This window comes from Aplidium turbinatum, chromosome 3 (genome assembly GCF_918807975.1).
Source record: "Aplidium turbinatum chromosome 3, kaAplTurb1.1, whole genome shotgun sequence".
Taxonomy (NCBI): domain Eukaryota; kingdom Metazoa; phylum Chordata; class Ascidiacea; order Aplousobranchia; family Polyclinidae; genus Aplidium; species Aplidium turbinatum.
In genome coordinates, this window is record NC_137474.1 from 37,996,401 (window position 1) to 38,023,752 (window position 27,352).

The 27,352-nt window shown below is 41.0% G+C and overlaps 2 protein-coding genes across 2 annotated transcripts in view; one reads left to right on the forward strand and one right to left on the reverse strand.

Annotated features, from left to right (window-relative positions):
* The first annotated feature begins 1,533 nt into the window (after positions 1 to 1,533).
* LOC145766403 (tetratricopeptide repeat protein 5-like) lies at positions 1,534 to 6,083 on the forward strand. Its single transcript, XM_082578110.1, has 6 exons — positions 1,534 to 2,144; positions 2,236 to 2,336; positions 2,875 to 3,074; positions 3,403 to 3,500; positions 4,993 to 5,109; positions 5,675 to 6,083. Exons 1-6 carry the CDS (start codon positions 1,572 to 1,574, stop codon positions 5,885 to 5,887), a joined length of 1,302 nt encoding a protein of 433 aa, XP_082434236.1. The 5' UTR covers positions 1,534 to 1,571; the 3' UTR covers positions 5,888 to 6,083.
* A 420-nt stretch (positions 6,084 to 6,503) lies between these two features.
* Positions 6,504 to 27,352, reverse strand: part of LOC145766402 (ectopic P granules protein 5 homolog) — a 36,793-nt gene continuing 15,944 nt past the window's right edge. The window contains exons 22-52 of the mRNA XM_082578109.1: positions 27,177 to 27,322; positions 26,802 to 26,958; positions 25,653 to 25,853; positions 24,822 to 24,968; positions 20,229 to 20,348; positions 19,687 to 19,818; positions 19,305 to 19,469; positions 18,481 to 18,586; positions 17,519 to 17,683; positions 17,023 to 17,133; positions 16,367 to 16,506; positions 15,935 to 16,078; positions 15,524 to 15,644; positions 15,046 to 15,273; positions 14,561 to 14,694; positions 14,289 to 14,431; positions 13,934 to 14,141; positions 13,168 to 13,386; positions 12,843 to 12,935; positions 12,215 to 12,452; positions 11,882 to 12,074; positions 10,924 to 11,189; positions 10,420 to 10,621; positions 9,793 to 9,971; positions 9,312 to 9,456; positions 8,819 to 8,919; positions 8,429 to 8,622; positions 8,040 to 8,134; positions 7,251 to 7,382; positions 6,919 to 7,016; positions 6,504 to 6,806 (exon numbers count right to left, since the gene is read on the reverse strand). Coding sequence (XP_082434235.1) covers positions 6,618 to 6,806; positions 6,919 to 7,016; positions 7,251 to 7,382; positions 8,040 to 8,134; positions 8,429 to 8,622; positions 8,819 to 8,919; positions 9,312 to 9,456; positions 9,793 to 9,971; positions 10,420 to 10,621; positions 10,924 to 11,189; positions 11,882 to 12,074; positions 12,215 to 12,452; positions 12,843 to 12,935; positions 13,168 to 13,386; positions 13,934 to 14,141; positions 14,289 to 14,431; positions 14,561 to 14,694; positions 15,046 to 15,273; positions 15,524 to 15,644; positions 15,935 to 16,078; positions 16,367 to 16,506; positions 17,023 to 17,133; positions 17,519 to 17,683; positions 18,481 to 18,586; positions 19,305 to 19,469; positions 19,687 to 19,818; positions 20,229 to 20,348; positions 24,822 to 24,968; positions 25,653 to 25,853; positions 26,802 to 26,958; positions 27,177 to 27,322 — 4,912 coding nt within the window. The 3' untranslated portion in view covers positions 6,504 to 6,617. The remainder of the gene's footprint in view (positions 6,807 to 6,918; positions 7,017 to 7,250; positions 7,383 to 8,039; positions 8,135 to 8,428; positions 8,623 to 8,818; positions 8,920 to 9,311; positions 9,457 to 9,792; positions 9,972 to 10,419; positions 10,622 to 10,923; positions 11,190 to 11,881; positions 12,075 to 12,214; positions 12,453 to 12,842; positions 12,936 to 13,167; positions 13,387 to 13,933; positions 14,142 to 14,288; positions 14,432 to 14,560; positions 14,695 to 15,045; positions 15,274 to 15,523; positions 15,645 to 15,934; positions 16,079 to 16,366; positions 16,507 to 17,022; positions 17,134 to 17,518; positions 17,684 to 18,480; positions 18,587 to 19,304; positions 19,470 to 19,686; positions 19,819 to 20,228; positions 20,349 to 24,821; positions 24,969 to 25,652; positions 25,854 to 26,801; positions 26,959 to 27,176; positions 27,323 to 27,352) is intronic.

Consider the following 27,352-nt stretch of genomic DNA (forward strand, 5'->3'; position numbering starts at 1 on the left):
GGCAGCTCATGATTCTTTCCTCCAAAAGGGCAAAAGCACTTCACCTAATAGCTGACGTTGTCATAATTTGTGTGAATTGGTAAATTGATTTCTTCTGGTATGGTAGCGATAATCATTTTGCACTCCAGAGTCTTGGATCATAGATCATACCGGTAACAGTAAAATTGGCTCACTTTTTATATTTATTGGAGACATTTGTAATGAAAGTAAATTGCAAAATAGCCTAAGAGTATCATATCCATGCATAAAAAGTTTTTAAATAAGTGCCAGGGTGCCTAGTTGTTATTTACTGGTCTACTTTCTACCTGGAGTCAAAGATGATTAACCAAACGCAAATTACAAAGCATCTTGATTGATTGATTGTGAGATATGAGCAATTTAGGAATGGTACTTTAATGTCATAATATAAACATGTTACATTCAGTGTTGTTGCAAAGATGTATTAGTTTGTTGTGTTGCAAGCCATTTTCTATTCTCATATAGTTTCAACTTAAGGTTAGAAAGGCCTTGCACATAGGCTAAATTTGTTATGTCTTGATATTTTTCAAAACTTATTGTAAGTGTTCAAGTATGCTGAGAAGTGTAAAAAGCTTAACACATCAGTGAAATATTTGACCGATGATGAGTGAAAGTGGTTCTCTTTTACGATAGTCAATAACTCTGAAATATTTGAATTTTGAACTAATATTGAGAAAATTGGTAGCCAAGAAATACCTTTCGGTTGGAAATAAAGGAAATCTATGGAGCAACTTTTTTTCGAGAGCAACTTTGCAATGCAATAAAAAGAAAAGGATAGAACTGTCATCTTATATTACATTATCAATACGGTAGTTAATATGGTTCATGAACAACCACACAAAAGTTTTTTTTTTCTTGTATCTCGTTTCCCACATGGGGTTTTCGCTTTTCGGGGTTTGCCCAAAAACTTGAAAAAGTCCAATAACTCCTAAAATAATTGATTTAGACCAAAAACAATGCCATTTTTGGATTCTGCATCCTCAAAAATGGTGGAATAGACACTTCAACCATCGTTCTAGCTTGAGCATAGCCTCTAAAATCAAAAATTGGTTACACAGAAAAGTGCACCACCTAGTGACAGTTCAAAAATTCAAAAGTCTTTAACTCGGTAACCACTTGTCCGATTTTGAAAAAATTTTTTTTGATGGACTTCAATTTTTGAGGGCTACAACATATGTTTGAACCATCTTATTCTGACACCTAGTGGTTGCATTGATTTGTTGTATTATAATGGAATGGCTCAACAGTTAGCTTGGTGCATATATTTGACCAGTATCACATTGTATTATGTTTTTGTGCAAAATTTTGTAAAAAAAAAAAATTGAACTTTAAAACTAGCTTTCATAGTGTTGTATAATGCTACAATAGTTTTCACGAGGTTATGTAATTAATATATATAAGATCTATATTCTATAGTTATAAATTTTGTGACTAACATAGTAAATAATCCATTGTTTTTTTGCATAGTCCTTCTCTAACTCTAACTACATCATTTTTTTATATTCTTGCAGTTAGGTGAATTTACTTAGTGTCATAAATTGCGTGATTTGACAATGACAAGTCAAGAAGAAATTGAGAGTTCAGTGCAAGCTCTCTATGACTACCGAGATCATTTCATTGAAAAAGTTGGTCTTGAAAAAATCTTAGAAAAAGCGACACTTGTGAAATTGGAAATGGAGAAAACCTTGCAGCTGTTGAAAGCCTACGAGGCGTCATGTCCTAAAACGGCTTATATGCTTCTACACGGAAAGATATTGAACGTGATGCCTGAACACAACAAAGACTGTGAAGACTTATTGTCTAAAGTGGTAAAACGAGACCCGTCGCTCAGTGAAGGATGGAATATGCTCGGAGAGACGTTTTGGAAAAAAGGAAATATTCTTGCAGCCAAAGACTGTTTCGAAGGAGCATTGAAACGAGAAATGAACAAAGTGTCCCTCAGGTCTCTTTCCATGGTCCTGCGGCAAATAAAACCCGTGAAGTTGGGCGATAGAGAAAAACATGTCATTCAAAGTGTAGACCATGCCAAAAAAGCAGTGGAGCTAGACGCTCAAGACGGCACTTCGTGGTACATTCTAGGAAACGCCTATTTATCCCTTTTCTTTGTAACCGAACAAAACCCCAAGGTAAACTTACTGTAAACTTTTACAAAATTGTTTTCTCACAACTTTGCATCAAAAATATTTTGTTTACAAATTTTTATTATTTTTTTTTCAGGTTTTAGCTCATTCCTTAAGCGCATACACACAAGCCGAGAAAGTGGACAAATCATCTGTTTATAATCCTGACTTGCACTTCAACAGAGCGGTGGCGTGCAGGTAATTTCAAAATAGTCCTGAATTAGTAAGCAGTTTAGTTGCAATGCAACCAGTCTAAAAAAAAACAAAAAAACAGCCGAAAATCAGAAACAACTGGATTAAACCGGCACTTTCGGCACTAACGATAATCCAGGTTTGTTTTCTGAATTTTGGGGTCTAATAATTTTTGTGCAAGTGCTGCATTGTTAACATCTTTTACTGGTTTGATAGAAATAGTATCACTGATTTTATCAGTTTTTGTCACGCATGCTTTTGCGTGTCTCATTGCATATTTAGCCTCATATGGAGTCCAATAGAGGCAGTGTATCGAAATCGAATTGCCTGACAGTGATCATTATCTAGTAGCTAAAACAAGCAAATTTAGGCCATGCCTTCTTTTTTTGAGGTTTTATTGTGGTATCTTGATAGTATGTAGGGTAGGCTAGTTTTATAATGCCCTCGAATTATATTAAGTCTAAATAAATTGCAAATTAAAATCTTTTTGTACAATTATTATTTTTGCCGTTGGTATGTAAAGTTAATACCTGTTTCTCTTCAGATATGAGCAGGCTTACAAACTGGCATTGGAAGGTTTGAAAAAAAGTTCCTCTATGGATCCTACATGGCCGGAACCGAAAGAAAGGACCGAAGAAATTTACAAATATCTTGATAAAGTTTCAGTTTTGGTTGAAAAGCGCGGAAAACTGAAGCCGAAACGTCTGCAAGGCTTGATGAAGTCGATCAAAGATAAAGACTTGGGTAAGTGACATTTGATCGATCCATTGAGGGATTTAAGGTAGGACGCAAATGCAAAACTCAAATTGTGCACCTAAAAGTGACTGCTTGAACAATGAAAAAACGCCTGTCGACCCCAGTGCGTGTGCCTCCAGTGCCCCGATCGCATTATGTTTCACTTCTATGTGATTGTTGCTTGTGGACTTTGAGACAACATTTCTACCAGCATTTGATTTTTTAACACAATTTCACGGCTTTGTGCGCTTAGCAACAGGATATCAATGTTGCTACAGATAGATAACCACTAATTGTACCATTTTGTTTTATGACGTTGTTTTAATTTTTTCTACAGGTCCATACTCCGGCGGATCTTTCACTTCGAATGGGAAAGTCACCCCGCTTGCTGTGACAGGACTCGCTGACTTGCAAGAAGGGGCGAACAGTGAAAAAGTAAGTTTGTTTTGAAAGGTTTTGCCATGTTAGACAAAGCTCGTCGTCGTCGTCTGAGCTTCTGGGGCCGAGGGTCTATCCTTTTACCACCCCAGATTCACGATGTTCCCGGACTACACTGGAAGGCTGCTAGAGAGCAGCCAGTCTTTAGTTTCATCATCCATGACGCGCAGACCTTCCACTCCGTTAGGTGGCTTGAAGATGGTACAGTCATTGATGATGTGGTCTGCGGTCTGTTCCTCGGCACCACATTCACAGGAGGAGGAAGAAGCCATTCCCCATTGGTGCATGGTTGAGCGGAAAAGCCCGACGCCCGTACGGAGACGGTCGAGGCGCACCCATGCCCGTCCCCGCAGCGCCAGGCCGATGGGGCGCGCGCCGGCGCCGGGGACGAATGAACGGAGCCCGGTGGTGTCCGACCCCCACCCAGAATGCCATTTATGGTCCGCCCAAGTAGCCGCAGAGATGTCTTGTTCGTCAGCTTCGTTGATCAGAAGCCGAGCGGCTGGCACGAATGGGTGTCTTGATTTCAGTCGGCGGGGGTGCTCGTTTGGGAAGGCAGAGATCTTGTGGTGGAGAAGATGATTAGGCTCCAGTGCCCGTCGACCGAGGGACAGAGTGGCTTCTTCGCGACGAAGCTCAGCAGGTTGGATGCCAGCGAGAATGGGGAGATTGTCCAATGGTGTGGGACGCAGGCATCCGGTCACTGTGCGCAGGGCGCTGTTTATGGCAGTGTCGATGTTGTGGCAGTGAGCACTGCGGCACCAGACAGGTGCACAGTACTCTGCTGAAGAGTAGACAAGGGCTAAGGCTGCTATTCGCAAAGTGTCAGCCCTCGCCCCCCAGCTAGAGCCTGCCAGGCGCTTCAGTAATGCAGCGCGGGATGTCAGTTTCTTGCGCAGTGACACCAAATGGTGGCGGTATGTGAGCGATCTGTCTAATGTCACCCCAAGATACCTTGGCTCGGGGCAGAAGGACAGAGGTTTTCCGTTGTTGTGGACATGTAGCTCACGATCAGCTTCCCGATTGTGTAGGTGGAAAGCTGCCGCCACAGTTTTGGTTTCGCTGAGTTTCAGTCGCCAGTTCTGGAGATAAGCTGAGATGGTTTGCATATCCTGGCTCAAGGTGTCTTCTAGATTTTCCCACGACTTTGTGGAGTGGAGAATTGCCAGATCGTCCGCATAAGCGTATTTTGCGGAGACCGTGGGTGTAGATGTTGAAAAGAAGTGGAGCCAGGACCGATCCCTGTGGGACGCCGTTTTTCAGGCGTCTCAGTCTGCTTCGCCGTGGGTTGCCGGTGGTGAGGGTGAAGCTTCGATTCCTGACAAGTTCCGCCAAGACAAAGCTATCAACTAGTTACAAACCTTTTACATTTATTTACAAACATTTTGGTTATGTAGTTGGTCTACCGAAAGTATATTTGGCGGAGTTACGTTTTCCGTTTGGTATCTTGTTACGAAGACCTGAAATTAAGGATAAATTTGATTGACAGGTTTTTCTCGGCCGAGTAGTCTGCAATCTAGCTGACGTCACTCTGGTCCCATTCACGATCGCAGTCATCGATTCCGCAGGCGCTTGTTGTTCAGTCACCATCTACAACCTCGCACAAGTACGTGACTTCTTGAAATCTGTTATGCTGTATATTGTTGAAACTAATGCTTGAATCTAGCCGGAGGCTTGTTGAAATTGAAGCCCTCGGATTGAGACTGCATGTGCATAGTTACCAAGGACACGAGAACAGTTTGATTATTGAAGTAGGCTCCATGATTTTGTACTTTCGTGAATCTATTACATCACCGTTACATTTTGTAATACATTTATCCCGTAAAACTAAAGCTTAAGTTTTCAGTTCGATAGACAGTAAACCTCTAAATACTTTTATCAATCATACCTACTGTCCTACTCGTGTGATTTTTCAAACATTCTTTTATTTCCATTAAAGTTTCAGTAGAACTAGTTTTCCTCAGCACTTTTAGAGGACCGCGATATTATATAATTAATTATACATGCATTAGTTGAATCTATTCTCTGGTCAACATTACGAAATTCTTAATCTTCGTTTGTGATACTGCAGCTGTCTGAAGTAACTGCATCGAACTAACTTTGAAACATTTTGTTCATATTCACTGGTCGTGAAGTAGTGATTCTTTTAATCATTCACTTGACACACCCAGGGCAGAGGGATGATCATCGGAGACTCTGTGGCCATCCCTGAACCATTCGTTACTCGCCACGACATTGAGTGGGAGGTTGAAGGAGGGGAGACGAAGAAGTGGAAGTTCACCAACATCAGGGTGGATCGGCCTGTAATTCTGGTGGTTAACGGAAAGAAGTTGACTTCAGATCACTGCAGTTTCACGAAGGCCTCCATGGCAGCAAATCAATGATTGAATTGTTCTTTTAACAATGATTCAACGTCTGCAGATGTCGAATCAATGCAAAAATGACGAAATTTGAAAGATGCACGAGCCAGACGGATTTATTGGACGCATAAAGTGAAATGATGACTTTGTACGTTAAAGTTACGTAGATTTTTTTTGTTTTGATCAAAACTGTGATTTATTTTGTAATAAATGTTGTGACAATGTAGCTCTACAAAGTTTTTTTACGCTCATTTAAGGTAGGCGTGAAATTAAAATCGACACAGAAAATGAAAGTAATGATACACTCATTAAATAGACAGCTATATAAACTTTTGAAATCTGAACACTGACATCAAATCACCAAACATTGCACGTAGAAACGGTAAGGGAACGTTCAAATATTACGTAACGCTTTTTTTCCGAATTTTTGACCCCCCCTCCCCCATGTAACGCCAACGTAACGCTTTTTTCAATCCCCCCCTCCCCCATGTAACGCTTTTTCACTACGAATTCAGCACAAAAAACTACCATTTCGTACTCGAAAGCGTTACGTAACGCTTTGCTTGAGCCCCCTCCCCCCCCCCGATGTGACGCTAACGTAACGCTTTGCATAAACCCCCCCTCCCCCTCCAAGGCGTTACGTAATATTTGAACGTTCCCTAAGTTATCAGTTTGAATCTCATTTCCGTAACGAAAACTGCAGGACGCCGTTTTAAAGGTCACGGAATTCACTCAGCAACTGCCAGGTTTGGCGTCAGAGTGCCGTCATGTGATATAAAAACTTTTTACCCACGAAATGTTTAATAAATATCGACAAAAACTTTCGCTCTTGAGTAAGAGCTGGACTTTCTTCACAAAGCATGTTGCAAGCTTCCTCAATCGTAAGCCGGAACGGCTGGTAAATCTTGTTTGCGGTAGCAAGGTCTTTCAGCACTTCGAACGCCTAGAAATAAGGAAAACGACTAATTTGCTGTTATAACGTTAAGCATTGCTCTGCCGTACAAAAGGCTTCAACAAAGCTGAGTGGTAGATCAACAACAATTTAGCTTTGGTACCTTCTCCGCTGACTCGATAGCGTCAGGTGATTCAGGGTTAATTCTTGCGATCCAATGCTTGATGAAAACAGAGAGGGATCTTGCACTGAGTCGGAACTCTGTAAACGTCAAGTGAATATTTTTCAATGAAAAAGAAAATGCTACGAAAATGCTAGCTTAGAATGGTTGATTTCTGATATAGGCCTAAACCATTTTACACAATGACATCACATTAGTTTTTAAGGCGATTTCCCATTTAAACAATAATCTAATTAGTTTTCTGTGTGCATGACAAGGCTGCAAACATATTGAAAGTTTGTTAGTTCGAGGATATCTATTAAATTACTCCCTACCTGGGGAAAGAGGTGATTGCTTGCTTATTCCAATGGATCCGAGTAGACCGGTTTTAACTCGATCAACGCTGACGTGTTCCAACAGTGGAAGAAGACTCGCAATGGTATCTGTTACCGTGTAAACGGTGAACCCTGTAAAGTATCGTGGTTCATGGTATAGGATAAAATCGTGCAGGTTAACCAAACCTTTCACATTTCGTTTTTTTTTTGGTCTCAGCAAAGAGTTAGGTCTATTTGTGAAACTAAACGCCAAGTATCGGGCGGCAAACTTCCAAATCTCTACAATACACGTTAGTTGTGTCCGCCCCGTTAGCTCAGTGGTTACGCGCCCGGCTCAAGATCACGCGCTCGGGGTGTGCGCTTGAGCAACACATTTCAGGACCGCTCTACATTCAGCGGCACCTAGTGAATGGAATAATTCTCCGGCAACAAGACTTCAACAATCGGAAAACTTTAATTCGCCAATCTCGGTAACCGGCCCTGCGACAAGAGCCTCTACAAGTATACGAAACTACCAGGAATAACCTATCGAGGCTTTGTCAGTCCGAGGATAAAGATTCAAAACCAACCAGTTATAGAAACCTTCACGATGAAGAACAAGATTATCTATGCAGTATCGCCAGTATCTACCCTTGAAAGAGCAGCATAATTTATATCCAGAAGAGTTTCTGGTCGAGAAAAGTTTGATTTATGATCATCACATTGCTTGGGACTGAAGCAAAAGCAACACTTAGAAAAGAGGTGAAAACAATTGGGTCGTTTTGAAACAGATCAACTGCTGCTAATCACCTTGCTTTGGTGAAAACGTCGCACTCTTCATCAGAACCGCGCAAATGCTGAGGAAGTGATCCCACAACAAAAAGTGCTTGCTCTCGTTCTCTTGTCTGCAACGAAGGATTTACAAATGACATGTTATATGTTGTACCGCTCTGTAGACAGAGCCCACCTCTCAATCAGTGGATGTAGGTTCGATACCCGGTCGAATCATACTACAAAAATGAAACTCAATTTTATTCCTGCTTAGAATTCAGCATTGATGAAATGTATTTTTTGCGGCAAAATGCTGCGCCGCCTCGGTACGGCTGAGCTAAAACGATCTGCCTTTCAACGTTGCTAGTAATATAAAATCACATTAATACGGATAGGTAGACGAAAAATTGCGCAAATTTCCGACTTACGACGCAGAGATGGAAGACAATCTTTGAATATCAAGCACGGCAAGTTTGTAAAGCTTTCCCACGATCTCATCTGAGGGTAAGTCCCCAGTTAGATACTGGAACTCATCATGGAAACCAGGCAAAGGCATGAAGTGCAAAGTAGACACGTACAAGGAAAGCAGACAACCGTTTGTCAAGCTATGCTTGATAAATTCCTGAAACAAACAAAATTAAAGCAATGCAGATGGACTATTTCATCCTGCATAACCCATCAAATCTGCAATAAGTTGACAGAAACAAACGACGAGCCACACAGACAAAACACTTAAATTATCTGCCGTGTTGTACAAAATGTTGCAATTTTTCATCAAACGTTTGTAAAGGTGGTAATTGCGGACCAAATAAAAATACCTCGTTGTTAGCCACAGGCTTGTGGAAAGCATTGATGATGCTCTTCCACACAACAGAAGATACTTCTTGTCGGGTCATTGCTTTGTGTTCTTCATTCGGTACTGAAAGACACAAAAGTACAACGTCAAATTGCTTCTTAGCCACAGGTCAAATCCAGCAAAGCGAGACCTCTTCAGTTCAACCGCAGCTTCAAATTGCCAACTATACCGTCAATTCTGGTACAGAGCAGACGTGTTGAAAGGCTTGCTACAACTGACACACTCAAGTATAGCATTGACAATGTAAGAATATAAATTTGGTATTGAAACGAGGTTAGATGAGAATATGAGTAAAAGTAATTAAAATTCCTGTATTTCACGATGAAGAATTTCACGATGAAGAATAGTATCCGTTAAAACGTATGAACGAAAAATGTAATAAAGAGCTTTGTTGCAAAAGTTGCAAATTAAACGCGGCTCTATCTAAATGTTCGCGAAATTAAACATTGACTTACCGGTGGTCCCGTCTATATAGCTTTCCGCAATGTCTTCGACCAGCACACAAGCATAGCCAGCATATGAGATGGTGTGGCATGTAGCTGTCAAGCATGCCAGCAAAGTATCCGGGGACAAAGCGCGCGACCTCATGTACGTGCAGTCCTGCAAGGAAGCCAGCAATTGTTACGTTATTGTTAGCTGTTCTGAGATAGTTACATCGCGTTGTCGCAAAGTGTGACCAGTGACCACCCAGGCTAGTGAAGCAGATGATGACCGACGGCAACTGATCCCGCAATGTGTGTTGAAAAACGTACGGAATAAAATTCCTTCGATCATAAATTTTTCTGCGTGTGCGTCAAACAGCAAATTTCTTTAGAAAACCACAGGGAGCTGACGCTTTTATGAAATTTTCAGTATGGGGAAAGGTAGTTTCAGAAACTGTCAATGGGCGACTGTATAAATTTTCATATATGGAAGAAAAATTAAAAAGGGCCTCACCTGGCATTGTTGGAGATGGATAGATTCAACTTGCATCGCAGAGCAGCCATTGCATATGGCTCGCCTTGAAATAACCGACCTGATGGCGTTTAAGACAATTTCTTGAAGCGCGGAAGAAAATTTGTTGATGTACTCAAACAATAAAGAAATGAGAGGAGAGAGATTGAGCGATGAGCCATCTACAGAAGAAAACAAGAGATTAGCTTCATGGTTGTTAACGGACAATCAAGGCGTCGGTAGTCGGCCGTTGCTCTTTCACAATCTGCAATGATTCAACGTCTGCAGACGTTGAATCAATGTAAAAAGCGACCGAACTGCTGTCTGGAATATTGGTTAGGTCAAGCAGGTTGTCACACATGATGCTCTTCACGTTTTAACAAGTCGATGGCAGGGATGACATACCAACACCTTAAGTTTGATATTATGAGAATTTGGATTCTAAACCATGTCAAAGTTCCTAAAACATCTCTGAAGTTACTTGCTCATGTAGGTTGCTTAGACAAGCCCAGACTGAAAGTTACAGTGACATGATTTTCGCATTTCCATAGGTTAAAATCATTACGGAAGACAAAGAAAACACACTGACCAGAAAACGAGTTCTTTTTATGCAAAACAATCCACACTTACCGTGGGCTGATGTCATTTCGACGCTTTCGAATGTTCGCTCAACGAACCTCAACAGCGGTTTGGTCGCTATGGAAACAATCGCCTTGTCGTCGGCTTTAACTTTTTGGATGAGTCGGCCAGTGGCCCGGATGTAGGATTGTCGTTTGAGCCAATCAGATGGCAGACATTGCGGTGGGGGTGACGACAGGGAGTGAACGGGTGGCTGGAGAATTGAAAAGAGAAGGTTACGTCATAAGAACACGCGGAACAACAGCTAAGAATACAAGCAGCTGTCAGGTTCAACAATATTATATAGTAGAAATCTATGAATTTTTATATTGTACAGTACGGTACGATCTTTGTTTGCGATGAACTGTAAGAACCCAGTTAGCAAATCAGTCCTTTTTACATTGATTCAATGTACCGAACTACGGGGACCGAACCAGGACTGAAGAATTGAAACACATCCACTCCGCCCTCAGTACAAAAAAAAAGAAAGCGGAAGTGACGTTTGCGATCACTCACCGGCGGCTTGATGCTCCCTCTCTCCTCTCCTACTAGTGGCAGCCTGCAGACGACCTTCAGCAATCTGACAGCGCAGCATCTTGGGTCCGACTTGTGTGCCTTCACTGATTGATAGAGGAGGACACTTGTCCACGAGAAGCGATCTGAGAGTAAGTTGGCAAGGTAGTCGACCTGTTCTGCACTGATACAGTGCCAGGGAAAAAGTTCCACGTCAGCAAAGAGTTGCTTCAATTCACCATGCGATTCCAACCTTTGAACCTTGGAGCCTGAAATGGGAAAGAAATAGTTCAAACACGATTGAGGTTTCGCTCACCCCTGTATGGCAGTTCGTTTATCCCTCTTCAAACATAAATTTACCCCAACATACATTTTAGGTTAAGATCCGGTGCGTTCAGCATACGTCAGCTAGCAGCACTTGACTTTTTCCCATTGAACCTACAGCAGGGACGTAGCTACGGGAGGGGGCTGGGGGAGCAATCGCCCCCCTTCAAGATTTCATCTTACTCCAGAAAAATGAGATTTTAATATTATTACATTCTTTTAATGGCATTGTATTAAATGTTGATTATTGAATGACCTTTCATAAATATGTGGCTGTATTCAGTAGCTATAGTTTTAAACAAACTATTTGAAATATGAAAATATTTTCCCCATCCCCTTTGAAAGATGTTTTCTAACTACGTTACTGTCCCCCACAAGCTGAATCAATGTACAAAGAACAGAGTTTGCTAGCTGGGCCATTTCATCCGTTTTCTATAGCACTTTTAATCTCTTTCATAGCTGTAATCTTCTACTCAGGATTAAATTTTTCAAAGGCGAAGGTTAAAAAACCGTATACAATGCAGTAAACAGTAGCAATCAGTAATAATAGGATCCACTTATATGGTTTTTACTTTCATTTCACGTTAGTTTACGTCGAAATAACGAAAATTCACAACCTTGTACGACAACAACTTACCAAGAGAGAAGAGTAAGTGCAGAAGACGGCACAGGACTTCAGCAGTTACTGGATTCCACTGGTCAACACCGGTGCTTGGGGTTGAAAGGGGATCACCGGGTGGCGCTTGGGCACTCAAATGGCACATGTCGATTATAGTAGACCAGGAAATTTTAGGAAGGACGAAGCAAAGGAATTGAATTGGATTATCGTCCTGGCCATCACTGAGCTGTGTTAATGGTTATGTAAAAATGCAAATTACCATCGCAAATGTGACAAAAAAGTAATGTGTTTTAAAACTTGTACGTTGAAGCTAGGATTTTTTAACCCTTACAATCATAAAAAAAGTAAAACCATTGTATGAGAAAGTGCAATTGAACAAAAAACAGAAGGCTGAAGTGTCTTGCTACTTACTTGAAGCATTTGATCCATAGCAGTTAGGTCCGGTAGGAAGGATTGCCACGGCAACCCCTTCAACATGGAGTGATAGGAATCGTACATATATGAAGGCACTTTGTGCTTCTCTTGCAAAAAGGTTTTCGCATAGCTGGACCAGATGTAGGACAAGTAACGAGTGACTTCGTGGCTGCCACTAAATGAAGAATAAAATTGAATATCTGGCAGCAATACTGCGCTACAAGGAAGTGGATGGATTGCGGTTTTCAAGCAACCGGCATTTTTTAGTAGAGTGTTTTCAGACCGTGGCTGGTAGTGCCTTTCATAAAACGCGAGACTGATTAGCCTGAAAATTTGTCATTTTTTGTTTGGATTCAACGTGTGCAGACGTTGAATCAATATAAAAGACTGTTTCTTGACTGAAGAATGAAGACAGAACAGACTTTGATTTAAACAGAAAATTGTAGGTCACTATATTTATATATATTTTGTTCTTTTTAACGAGGAAGTAATGGAAAAAACAATAAGCACTTTTGCAGTGTATCCCAGTGGTTGTGACATATTTGCACAAGGCATCATCACTCACTTTTGACAAAACTGCTTCAACAGTTCGGAGAAGGAATCGGTGATGACTTTCGCAAGTGAACCATCGCCTTCTACCCAAGGCCAACATAGCTCCCTGGGAAAAATAGCATCATTATTTCGAAAACACAACGTCATTTCAGTTAAGAAAAACAAATTTACTCGTTGACAAAGTTACTACCCAGACAGCAAATCAACCATTTTTAACGTTGATTGAACGTCTGCTGAGTTGAATCAATGTAAAAAAATGATTGATTTGCTGTCTGGGTAGTGCGACATAATTTATGAGCACAGCTGCAACAGCGCAATAACTAACACAAGACACCCACCTTGTATTTAGGTTATGCACAGATCGAATAAAACCGCCAAACAAGTTAAACACCGTGTCTAGAATGGTCCACTGGGGGTCACTCGTAAGCATGGTCTCGGTATAAAGCAAAGGGACCTGTTCTCGCCGCACAAACACAAGCATAGTGTTGCATAAGCAAGACAGCAATCTTGCAATTGAAGGCACGTACGGATACCATGTGGGGTACAGACCATTGGCTCTGTAAAGAAAACATTGGTAGTGAAGTCTTGCTTGTTATTCGCTCACCAACACAAGAGCAAGTGTTTGTGAAACTATGATATGACTATTGCTGTAACAGTTTCCACGGTAATAGCTTCTGCATCCGTTTCCGCTATTCCAGCTGCAACACTATATTGTACAAATAATATGTTATTCGGCAGCCGATGGTAAAGTAGCAAAAATTGACAGTGAAAGGCACGGGTTTTGCCATGAGACTGGGCTCATCAGTATAGCACCACTAATTCATGCAACAGATTCTTCACCGCCACTGCTTTTTCTTCTTCGTTTGAACGTTCTTTGCCACTCCAAGGATCTAGGGGCTTTGCCTGATACCACACTTGGGCAGTGGCGGCGACTCGGTGTAGATGTTTGGGCAGATGTCTAGCAGTCACCTCCACTGCTTTTACCAGTCAATTGAATTCTTATGGAACAAAGAACAACCTAAGTAGCGAGCAAAAGACACAAAAACGGAATTATTGTGTCACAAAAGACCAAACAAACATGTTTTAAAAAAACAAAACTCTCACATGGTATCAGTGGAACTTTCTCGAAAGTTTTTAAAATAGCCGGTGACGAATTCTACGGCGGTTTGCAGAGTGTTCCAGTCAATACAAGACGAGTAACAGGAACCATCCGGTTCCAACTTGTTGTCCGGCTGCCCTGACAACTGATCAGTGAATGCCACGGACAGCAGCACATCCCACGGCTCCATGGTCACATCGTGGGTTCTAGACGCTGTACAAACAAAATCAGTATTTAAACGTAAAAATACGTCAAACCAATTCAAAATGCAAACGTCGAAGTAGACCTTACACTATCACACAAAATCTGCTTTGGGTAATAAACCATATAAAAAGCAATCGTAACCATGGAATCGCGAACCTTCTAAGAGATAGTGGAGGTAGTTAATGAACATATCTGGAAAGTGATGGCTCAGCAGTGCCCTGTAATGGTTGAGATACACAGCATGGACGGCCGAGTGAGATGGCTTGTGTAGTATCACCTCGCGAGACATCCCACCAGCTCTGCAAACGAAATTCATATCTAAAATCCAACTGCAAAAAAAGAGTCAGCCGCAGAATTAAATCAAAGACACTTTTCTTTCTGTCAAGTGTTGAAACAGAAATTTGATATTCATCCGCCACATTTTTTACCGTTTGTCATTTGACGCGTCCGCTCCAGGCATTCTGCTGACGCAACCAACCAAACCGACGACGACGTATTGCAGCAGCTCCACCCTGTCGCTTAGGGAAGGAAGAACGGCATTCAACCAAGTCGCCATCTCAAACTAAAAAACAAGATGCCATTGCGACATAATCAAATGGTTGATGACATTGCACAATAACAGTTAAGGTCACTACAGGAATGGATTATGTGCAGTTTGTGCACGTTGCGCTGTAGTAAAATTTTAGATATCAACATTGTAAAAGATTGCAAATTGTCGAGATATCAATTTTACTTCCAACGCCCGATATTAGGAAGCCAAAACTTTTATATTACATTAATGCAACAGCCGCAAATGTAAAATTAACGTAGTAAAAATAAGTAAAAACACAAACACCCCCCAGACAACAAAATCTGTCATTTCTAGATGGCAAATTTTGCTGTCTCGTGTATAAAGTCTGGGAAAAAAAATTACCTTTGTTAACAAGACGAAGAGGACGTCTGGATCATTTTTCTTGGTGGTAGAGACTATCTTCACCACTCTTTGGTACATCTTGATGTACTCCCTGATGCCTGCATCCGGTGACATCCGTGCATTGTATCCCGGAGCAAAGTGAGGAGAGAGCAAGGATGCGGATGATGGATTGCTGAGGACTTGATCGAGAATGTGAAGAGCTTGATCGTGGGATTGCGAGATGAAGCTCTGAGGATGAAATCGTTCTTAGACATAAAAAAGCTGTAAAATGGCACTTGTACTGTACAACGAAGGAATAGCTGAAGATGCTGAGAGTTATAAAAATATTTCAGACATTGTTACGGTAGCGAAACCAGTTCTTTTACATTGATACAACCTCTGTAGATGTTAAATAAATGTAAAAACGACGTTTTTTTACCTAGGAAAAACCAACAGTGAAAATAGATCATCAGAATTCCGTCAATTTAAGTTTAAATACCTGCCCGAGTAGCTCGACAGCGGCTGCCAAGAGTTGCTTGGTTGGTTGACACGCTGAGCGCTCGCCAGAGTACATGTCGGACAAGAGGTAGAAGAGCTTGACCCCAGCCTCGAATACACTTCTGCAGAAGTAATTTGATGGGAATGTTCTATCAGTTGATGACGTAATTGCAACAGACAGGCGAGGTAAATTTGCATATGCTATAGAGATATGCTAACACTTCTTAAAAGTGTATTGTTGTTTTTAGAAAATTGGAAGTCAGCAAATAGTTTCTATCAGGTCTCAATGTAATCTTAACTTTAACCACATCACATTGAATTCTTTTTCATGTTTAGCCTGTGCAATGTAACAGATATAAAATCCAAGTGTCAGAGTAAAAGTTCACATTCGGGTGCAACAACACCAACCAACCTTTTCAAGTCGTCTCCATGAGTAGCTTTCTTTGAATTCGCCTCCAGCGCTCGAATAACGCTTTCAATATGAATGGAAGTATAGCTCAGGTCTTCGCTTAACTTATCGCTCATTAAGTCTTCGAGTTCGGATTTGTAAGAGCTCCTGTGACGTATAGAAGCAGTGTTTGCACTATTGGTACGTGGGGGTTTGATAAAAAGTGCAAATGCAACAACAGCTGCGTTATTTCGATACGCTTTATGCTACAGCAGAAAGACAAAAACATCTAATTCAATAGAAAAAATACATGATTGAATGAAAAAAAAAAACTTTGGGAATTTTGCTTTTCGTACAATTTATTTTAATCAAATTTAGATAATTCATGTGATTATTTTACACACTATGATATAAAGGGTTGTAAAAAAAAAACTGAGTAACTTTAGATGACGTTACCTATTGGCGTCCAACTTCTCCGAGGCCGATTCATTCAACGTCTTCTGTTTGAACCTGAGCCGTATGTCAGCCGCCCCTGTGCACTTGTGGGTGGGGGAGAACGAAGACTGGCATTCTACTTTGACGCTCACTTCTGTCGCCTAGAAACACAAGTTAAGATTCATGATAAAAAGTTTTATAAGCTGAAACGTGAAAACATACTGCTTAGTTTTATGCAACGATACCACAGCTGGAAACGAGCCATTTTACATGTAGGACTTTTGAGAAGGAGCGATCTTCCAGGCGTCAGCACTATCTGACTACTCACTATAGAACAGCAAGCATTGTGTTTCGCTAACCATACTGGTGTAGCCTCCACACTAGCATGTGTTTCTCGGCAGTCGAGTGTAGTAAGAACTCAGCGATAAACACGTGTTTCACCCATGAGACTGAGCTCATCAGTACCGCACCACTAGTTCTTGCCACATAGCTCTCAACCGCTGCCACTGCCAGGACTATGCTACACAAAAGCAAAACAGTAAAAAACAGTGTCTTTTAAACTGATTTTCATCTAACAACGCACTGCTGTCATACACAAATTGCTGTGCTCACATTTGCAGTTGAAACATACTTTTTAACAAAATTGCTGCTTGTACCAGTAAGGTTTAAAAACTCACTTTCAAAAAATAAAGATGTTGCAACACAGCGAGGTACTCTCTGTTCATCTGTTGCTGTGTGCTGCATCTCCTAGTGAACTGATCGGCGAAACTTGAAATCACTTTCAAGTCCTGTAAGCGTTTTGTACATGCCGTAAAACAGACACGTGCTTTCAGTCAACAAATGGTTAATATAGTGATAACCACAGCGTCATCAACGCTTAGCATTTGGGTGTTGACATGACATTCGTATTTTCACCATTCGCGATTTTCAAAAAGCGTAGGGTCTGATGTGGTGGGGTTTTGGGTAAAAAATTGACACCAAATATTTTAGCTCACCATGGCGGCATAAGATGTGGGACGGCCCTTGAAGTTCCGATTACCCCAGTTTTCACGTATTTCGAAATCTACTTATCGTAACAAAATTGGTGTCAAAATGGCAGAAATTTGAGAGCAATATCATTTATTGCCTAACGCAAACGATAACGACGGAGTGAAGCAGCAAGTATAGGATCACCTGATCTATTTCTCTTTGCACTGCGTCATAATCACACAGCGATGCGACGTCATTGACGGAGACAGGCGGCGCCCAAGTGCCGTACATGATGTGGTCTGGTATCGGCTGAGGAGTCTCGAATTGCTGTAAGAGATGCGTTATCCTCTCCTGCGATTCGTCGGTGCTCTGTGAAAGTAATATTCATCCGCCTTGATTGGTAACAATCCGCGGTAAGAATAAAAAGTCGAACAGTTTTGGTTGTAGCCCAGGCGGAATATGAATCGCTTTTTATATTGATTTGCTGTGTGGGAGTTAGAACAGAATCAGTTCAACAATGAGAACTCTCCTTTTATTTAAAATTAACAGGTGGATTTACACTATAGATTCTGTGGACAAAATGTTCAATAAAACATGTTGACTTTGATATCACTGTTAAGGAGATCCATGGAAATCTGACCCGACTGTATCACAAACGTCTGTTTATTTTCTGCACCCTTTTTCGTATTTAACGACAGCATAGTTCAATTCTAGTTTCACGACGGTGGGAATTTGCGATATATTATGCAATTTGATCCTGCAAACTACATTTAAACGGTCGTCAGAACACTCGGCAAACGACAACTCAGCAAGTGCTTCAACTCAGCAAGAACAGTTGAGAACAGTTGCTCAGCTACTGTCCAAATCAGCAAATGAGATTCACCTGCTCAGCTCGGATTTGCTTGGTTTTTGTTTGTTAAATTGATTATGCTGACTTGTGACATGCCAAGCTTCGGCGTGCTCAGTTGTTACTTGCTAAGTTTCATCATTTGCCAACTTCAGCCACTTGCTGAAATGTTGCTAGCTCAGTTGTCACTTGCTCAATTGCCATTTGTTCAGTTCACAACTGCTGGCTTGTAGGAGACTCCATTTTAACAGATTTTGCGACCACATTTGCCGCAGTCATACGATCGTTGCAACAAAGTAGAACTCTGTCGAAACCTTACTTTGTGGCGGTGATAGCTTTGTCTGACGTAGTTGCGACGTTTCAGTTTTTCCGGATTCTTCAGTTTGCTCCAAGTTTCGGCCAGCGCTTCAACATCCTTCTTTATTCTGGTCAAACATTTTTTTACACGATTAGTTCTTTGTCATGGAAATGTTTGTGTCATAAAAAATGGGTTAAAATGACGTTTTGTTTTGTCTAGCGTTCGCTTGCAGCGCACAAATCGTATGCACAGAGTAGAGAACTTTGATCATGCAAAAGTCGATTAGTGACATGCAACCGCAATGGTACAGGATCACCAAAATACGACTTTATCTTGTTGAAAGAATAATTAAGTACCAAGATTATGACTATGCCAAGACTAAAAAGTAATCGTCCGCCCCGTTAGCTCAGTGGTTACGCGCCCGGCTCAAGATCACGCGGCGCTGGTTCGACTCTCGGGGTGTGCGCTTGAGCAACGCACTTTAGGATTGCTCTCCATTCAGCGGAAACTAGTGAATGGAATAATTCCCCGGCAACAACACTTCAACAATCGGAAAACTTCACTCTGCCAATCTCGGTAACCGGCCCTCTGTCAAGAGCCTCTACAAGTATGCGAAACTACCAGGAATAACCTATAAGGCTTCGTCAATCCGAGAATAAATATTCAAAACCAACCAACCATCTATGAGGCAATGTGTCTGCTGTCCATGTGATTAGTCGTCTGGTGATAAAAATATCACCCTATAATAACATAAACATGAAAAACACATTAAAATAACAATTTTCCAGAGCACGCATCAGAGTATCAATAATGAAAACACCTATCCATTGCTTAAGAGACAATACCTTGATTTATTGATGGCGTCATCACAGGCTGACACGTTCCTAGTCCGCACACAAGCAAGCATACCAGGATTGTATTGGTCAGGTAGAGAAGGGAGGTAGAGATTGCACTCGTGTATCTTTGGCTCTTCAATCCATAACTTGAACGCTTGATACAACTTGACCAGTCTACGATATTTTAAAGTATTTCTCACAATAGAGTGATAGCAGTATCAATGCAAGAGTAATCCTTAAACAGCAAATCAACCGTGCTTTACATTGACTCACGTCTGCAGACGCTGTCTGGGTCTGCAGTCGCTGACCCAGAGATTAATCTTAATTAGCCAAACACTTTCATGGTGATCATGGCCTTGTGCTGGTGAAAATACTTCGGAGCAAAACTCACATCTGGTGGTTGTGAAGGACGCTGGTATCTGCGGACTTGCTGGATATGACTCCATAATGATGCTCCATGGAGCTCTGGAGCCTCAGTCGAAGCTTGTTGTACATTGGGAGCATGCTGACCGCATCAAAGAACCTGCAAGTGGATTTGGTGAAAAAAGGAACAATAAAAATGCTCCAGCGAAGACCTGTTTCGCTCGATTGCTCTTCTGGAGGAGTTTATAACTGAACTACATTACAAAATAGATGGCAACCCTATGAGTTCATGCAATTATATTAAATATTTGCAAAACTAGTAATCGACTTTAATCTGGCCAAGCTCGATAGCTAGTTCAACGCACATACTTGAAGACACCAATTAGTAGCCTGTTGAGGTGGGTTGCACCAATGTCAGAAGTCCTTTTTTTTTTTTTTAATTGACGAGTGAAAGTGTTAAAAACACATTGCAAAAAATTCTATAGTTTGAAAAATTATCCACTTTCAACCAATAGCAAAAATTGCTGCAGCCTCAGAAATATTGCCAAAGACCATCCATGAAAAACAAACCTGCAACCGAAGCTGTTGCCACCGTCCGGGGGGAGGTACACGAATCGCAGGAAGAAATTGTACCAAACGACGGGGAGTAGGGGGTGATCGTGGGGTGTGTGCAAGGCTAGTTCACCCCATCTAGGAGAAAAAGAAACATTCTTTTAACAAGGGTTCAAACACACAGTTGGAGCAAATGTTGCTCTTACGTATTTGAATACACGTAAGTTTACGCATTTTTACGTGTACAAAAAGCACTTGTTTTTACGTATGTGATCAAGAAAAAAAAGCTTGTAGTCAAAATGTTCATTGCAAAATGGATTCAGAAACTATTGGTTGAAGAAACCATTGGCAGAACATTTTTTCATTTTAAATTACCAAATTTTTGAACTGAAAATGTTTACAATTTTTTAAACTAAGCAATTGAAAACACAAGACTCGAGTGTAACAATCAGCCATGGAACGCTAGCCATATGCGGCTTGATTGCGAATTCGTGCGTGTGAGAGATGGGCATATTTGCAGGTTGTAAATCCCGTTGATTTTACAAAAAGAAAAATACTCTACGATACCAGTAGGCAAAAATTGGCGGCAGCTGTTAAAATACACACATCTTTTCTGAGCAATACAAATGTGAGGTAGGTGTGAGGTACAAGTAGCACCTTTGAACCCTGGGCAGTCGCCATGGATTGTTACACCATGGGTCTCGGGGAACACTGGTCTTGATCACACACCAAACTAACAAGTGGGTCCACGTCCCACCTCATGGGCAACAACCTCGACTGGTTGGCTAAAACTTGTTAGAAATCCTGCTGCCTTGCAGGAAATACTTTTTTAAGTAAAGGCTAGGCCCACCGCCAATAACTGTGGTTAGCGTCAGGAAGGGCATCCGGCTGGAAAATCTTTGCTCCAAAATATTATTTAAATGCAGCAAAAGCTAAAAATGGCCCCTAGTCCCCAGCAGCCCTTAGATGGGCAAGGGGTGCGAAGAATCTCTGGGTTCCGAGAAAACAAAAAAACATTGAAAAAAGATTATGGTGTTAGAATCGGATGCTGGAATGTGGGAAGTTTGTGTGGTAAAGGAACTGAAATATGTGAAGAACTAAGAAAAAGAAGGGTGGATATATGTTGCCTAGAGGAAGTAAGATGGAGGGGACAGTCAGCGCGGTTTTTAGGTGTCAATGAGAGGAGATATAAGTTATGGTGGTCAGGAAATAACACAGGAATCGGTGGTGTTGGTTTCTTGGTAAAAGAGGAATTGTGTGAGAAAGTAATAGAAGTTAGAAGAAGGAGTGACAGAGTGATGACAATGGTACTTGCTTTTGAAGAGGAGGTAGTGAGGCTAATCTGTGCATATGCACCTCAAAGTGGTAGGGATTACTTAGAAAAGGAAAGTTTTTATGATGTTTTGGCAGAGGAATGGGATTTACGGAGTTCAAAAGAGTTGGTGTTTGGATTAGGAGATTTTAATGGACATGTTGGAAAACAAGCAAATGGGTTCGAGGGCATTCATGGAGGGTATGGTTTTGGGGAGAGAAACATGGAAGGAAGAATGCTACTTGAATTTTGTGATGAAAGGAAACTTTGTATTGCCAACACATGGTTTAAAAAGAAAGAGAAAAGGAAGGTGACTTACAGCTCAGGAGGACATGAGTCGGAAATTGATTTTATTGTGGTTGGGCAGGAACAGAGAAAGTACTTGAAGAATGTGAAAGTAATTCCGTGGGAGTTGCAGCATAGACTAGTAGTAGGAGACTTAAATATGAAAAAAGTGAAGAAAATTGTGAAGAAAGAACGAGTTTTTGTAAGAAATGTGTGGAAACTGGAGGAAAAAGAAACGAGAATTAAGTTTATGAAAAGAGCAAAAGAGCTGGTAAACATGAGTGCGCAGGACTTGTGGGCTTCATTTCAGAAAGGTGTCCTAGCAGCATGTGATGAAGTATGTGGGAAAAAGAAAGTGAGGAGGGATCGTGGAGACACATGGTGGTGGGATGAAGAGGTGAAGCATGCGATTTCACAGAAAAGAGATGCATACAAGCAGTGGCGCAAAAATGGGTCAGAAGAGAATAAAAAGAAGTATAAGAGTATGAAAAAGAAGGCAAAGAGGGTTGTTGCAAGAGCTATGAAGAATGGTGCTGAGGAGGAACTTAATAAAATGGGGGAAAGCCAAAACAAAGTATTCAGACTCATAAAGCAAATGAAAAAGGATGGGAATGATATTGTAGGGGGAAGATGTATAAGGAGTGGAGATGGGAAGTTGCATTTCAGCCCGGAAAGCAGAGGAGAAGTGTGGAAGGAACACATGGAAAATGTTATGAATAAGGAGAATGTATGGGATCATATGACAGAGGTTGATCTGGTGGAGGGTCCAGTGGGAAAGGTTACTCGTGATGAAGTGGTGGAGGCAATGGGGCAAATGAAACTGCGTAAAGCAGCCGGTCCATCAGAAGTGAGCGTAGAGATGATAAAAGCAAGTGGAGAGTTGGGAATTGAAGTAATGCTACAACTTAGCCAAAGGGTATTAGATGGAGAGGGAATGCCGGAGGAGTGGAAGCATAGTACTCTTGTTCCATTGTTCAAGAGAAAAGGGGATGTGAGAAGTTGCAGTGCATATAGAGGTGTAAAACTACTAGAGCATGGAATGAAAATTGTGGAGCGAATACTAGAAAAGAGGTTGAGAACATTGGTGAAATTAAATGATATGCAGTTTGGATTCATGCCAGGAAAAGGTACAGTGGATGCTCTGTTTATATTGAGAAGAATGCAGGAGGAATACCGAGAGAAGCAGAGAAAACTATATATGTGTTTCGTCGACTTAGAAAAGGCATTTGACAGAGTACCAAGGAAAGTGATGGAGTGGGCAATGAGGAAAAGAGGTATACCGGAGGTATTAGTGAGAGCTGTGATGTCTATGTATGAGGATGCAAGAACAAAAGTGAGAGTTGGATCAAATTATTCAAACGAGTTTTTTGTGAAGGTTGGTGTACACCAAGGATCAGTTTTGTCACCTCTGATATTTGCTATTGTGGTTGACGTTGTAACTGAAGGAGTGAGGGAGGGCTTATTGAGTGAAATTTTGTATGCAGACGACCTGGTCTTGACAAGTAATAGTATGGAGGGACTGGAGAGAAAGTTTGAGAAATGGAAAGAAGCATTTGAAACCAAGGGTATGAAGGTGAATCTTGAAAAAACAAAAGTGATGGTGAGTGGAGCAGAAGGAACAGTTGTTGAGAGCAAAGTAGATCCCTGTGGAATATGTGGCAAGAGAGTGATGAGAAATTCAATGCAATGCAAGGAATGTGGAAAGTGGGTACATGCAAGATGTGCTAATGTCAAGAGAGCCGCAACAAGATTGGCGAAGTGTTTTGTTTGTGGGAAATGCAGTAAAGGAAGGAATGAAGTGGAAGGCCATGATGATGAGTTCTGCCATGGCATCGAAACAGTGACAGACTTCTGTTATCTGGGTGATCGGATAAATGGAAGTGGTGGATGTGAAGCAGCGGTGACAACAAGGGCAAGATTGGGCTGGGCAAAGTTCAGGGAATGTGGGGAAATGTTGTATGGCAGAAAATTCTCACTAAGGATGAAAGGGAAAGTATATCGGAGCTGTGTGCGGCCTGCAATGCTATATGGTAGCGAGACATGGATATTGAGAGAGAGTGAACTGGCAATCCTGAGAAGAACGGAAAGGTCAATGGTGAGAGCAATGTGTGGGGTGAAAACGAGAAGGGAAAAAAGGACTGAAGAATTGTTGGATATGCTAGAGATGAGAGAGACCATAGACCAACTGGCAAGGGCAAATGGAGTAAGATGGTATGGACATGTGATAAGGAGGGAGGAAGGAAGTTTTCTTAGAAAGGCACTAGATCTAAAGGTGGATGGGAAGAGGAAACGCGGTCGTCCAAGAAGAACGTGGAAACAACAAGTGAAGGATGAATTTAAAAAAGTCGGACTGAAGGAGGAAGATGCAAGGGACAGGGTGAAATGGAGAAAAGGGATTAAAACAATTGCTGCGCGGAAACAATCGGCCACCCCCACTAGTGGGGAACAAACCGACGATGGATTATGATGATGATGAAATGAAGTTTGTCCTCATTCAAATGCTTGGCTGTTTTGCTGCGCAATCGTTTCGCTATCATTACGTATGTGAGCAAGGTAAGGCAGTTGTCAAATGTTTGCGCTATCTTTCTGTATAATATTGTACCGTTAGTTCTATAACACTTCGTATTTAATGTAGAGTTAGTTTCTTTCAAAGGCTTGACAAGGGCTAAATGTATAGCCGAAAACGTTTGTTATTTTGTTTTCAAGCATTAAATGCCGTGCCGTTGCTGAATTTTGTCTGTTTGTTGTTGAAAAGAGTCACCTCTCTATCCTAATTGTAGCGCACAAAAAGCAAGTATCAAGATGCCAAATAAACCTAACAATTAATCCGAAACAACTTACAACAATGTGATTCGGTATCATATTATATCAGGCAAATATCCGACATAATCCAGTTCAAGAAGCATTTCATGGCAAAATGAACACGTTTAATTCATGAAATTGCTACAAATGCACTTTGCGTTTTCTTATCACTGATCCAACGCACGGTTGTTCATGTACAGCTGCCCACTGACCTGTATAAAGAAAGATGTGAATGTAAGGGGGCATGACTGAGCTTGAGTTTAGACGAGGCTCGTTTCACTGCAGAGTCGACTGAAAGCTTCGGATCGGAGCGAAGGGTTGCTAGGACAGTGGTCCATAGTTTACTGTCATCTTCATACCTGGGATATATGAAAGCAACTTGGTGAAGGCAGTGCGGGGTTGATTAAAGACAAGCTTCGTTAATCCGACCTAGGTCGTTTGAGGAAATACGGTCATATTAGTGAGGGTGTCCGATTATTGAAAACGAAAGAACGTGGAGGGAATGCATGGTACGAAATCGACTTTAAAAGTTTTTCGTCGGATAGCAAGACCTACGTAAATGTAAAACTTGCTAACAAACAACTTGTTTGTTTACTTTTTTGGAAAAGAAGGCAGAAAAAAGACATAAAATGAAAATTTATTATCTCAGGCGAGTAATCGAAAATACACAAATAGTCTGCATTAGCTTTAATTAAATCTTTGTTCTTATTTCTTTTTATACAATCAAGTTAGTAGCTTAAAATGTGAATGGGAATGAAATGACGCTTCCGCTAATAATCAACTGTACTCGCAATATCAGTGGAATCTCTGCGCTGGCATGCCAAACCTTCCATAGGTTCATGGAAGAACTTCAACAGCTAATTGGTGTGAGCAAGTTAACATGATAGTTCATGAACCAACATAATCAGTTAATTGACAATGCAAGCAATCAGAAGCCGCATGACGTTAAACATAGCAATTTACCGTTGTTACACCATCTGTTAAACGCCTAATAAACGTTGTATTGATATATTTGGTGAAATAAACTTAGACTTAAAATTCACCTTGATTCTGTAAGTAGAGCTTCATATTTGAAATAGATGTTTTCACTCGACGCTATGGTTGGGATGAAAGAAACAGGCTCATGTTGGCCACTACCAGCTACCATGTGGAAGATGGAGGACATTACTCCTTTGTGTTGGCTGCTCTGGCTCCCCTGTGGACTGTGGAGGATCATGCTCACGTAGTTGTCATAGACCATGGTTCTGTGAAGTAAAAATAGCAATTGAAGTCAAGATGGTAAAAGTCTGTTAAAAATGGTGTTGCTTTCAAAGAAATGGAAGAGTAGAGTTTGGACAGATGGCGTTAGAGTTACAGCTGGAGATCATCTTGAATTATCAGGGTCGTCCAGTTAGTTCGAAGTGTCCTCTCTACTTTTCTCGGTCATTAGAATCATAAATAGTAAATTTATCTACTGTATTCACGTCAGTGGAGTCTACGCACATGCAGAATGCTTAAATGTCGTCTTTTACTACTAAATACACGATATTGAACCATCAGTGATACGAAAGACAGAAATATGCAAACGCGCAATTAGAAAATGAACAACCATGGCCACCTGGAGATGTGGCCTGATTTGTCACATTTTGCAGATTTTGATTACAGCTACTGCTAGTGCTTGACTGACATTTTTTGAGATGTTTTTACTTTTTGCGGTTTCTTAATGACAAAAAACTTTTTTGTTGCCTTAGGGAAGCAGTAGCAAATGAGAAAAAGTAAGTTGAAAAACGCAAAATCAGACTGTTATTGAAAATTAACAGTCTGACTGAAATCTACAAAATCAAGTTTTTTTTGTTTTTCAATATGTGAGGATGTTAAAACCTATTGTGTCATCTGGGGAAAAGAATAAAGAAAGCGTAAAAATCTAATTTTTAGAAAAATTTAATTAAACGTTCGCCCAAAGTTAAAAAAAAACTGGAAATTTCTGCAAAATGTAACAAATCAGGCCGTATCTTTAGGTGGCCATGGAACAACAAAGGCTACAATTAAAAAATGTAGCGTAGCTTTATGATTACCCATTTGCTGACGAATCTAAGAAACACGAAAACAATATCCAAGTCACTTGATATATTTTTAAGTAAATTTAAGAACGGCAGGAGTACGTATTTGTGCATGCTTTTTGTTTTAAAGAATCAGCAATTCCATCCACTTGCCTGCACTCGAGCATACACGTTTCCCCGAGCAAAACCGAAGACTTGAAAACGTCGTCAACCAAACTCCGTAGATGACGGTCTTTAAACCAACCAGACGTCGCCAAGATCATTTGAAGCCAATAAGACAGCACTGTCATTGCTTCAGCGTCATCAGAGGCTATAAAAAAAAATAAAAGCTTTCAAAGTCTATAAAACGCCTGCAACGTAAAGTTTTAAAAAACCGTAAAAATCTTGCATGAAATATTTAGATTTAAAGCAACAAAAAAGGCCTAGGCAAACGTGAAGCATTAAATGCATGTAAATAAATAAAAGACTACAAAAATCTGCTATGAAATCAACTTTAAGCGTTCACGGATAATGTTCAACATGGGATACCTTTCGCAATGTGATTCGCTATAACCGATGAAAGCAAATGCACGCAGCTTTCTTGGTTTGACGTGTCGGACATGAGGAAACTGGTGAGGCCTGAAACGAATCCTTCATCTGATGAGTGCAGCAGACAGCCAAGCGTGTCCGTGAAGCTGAAAGAATAAAGTCATTACTTGAGATCT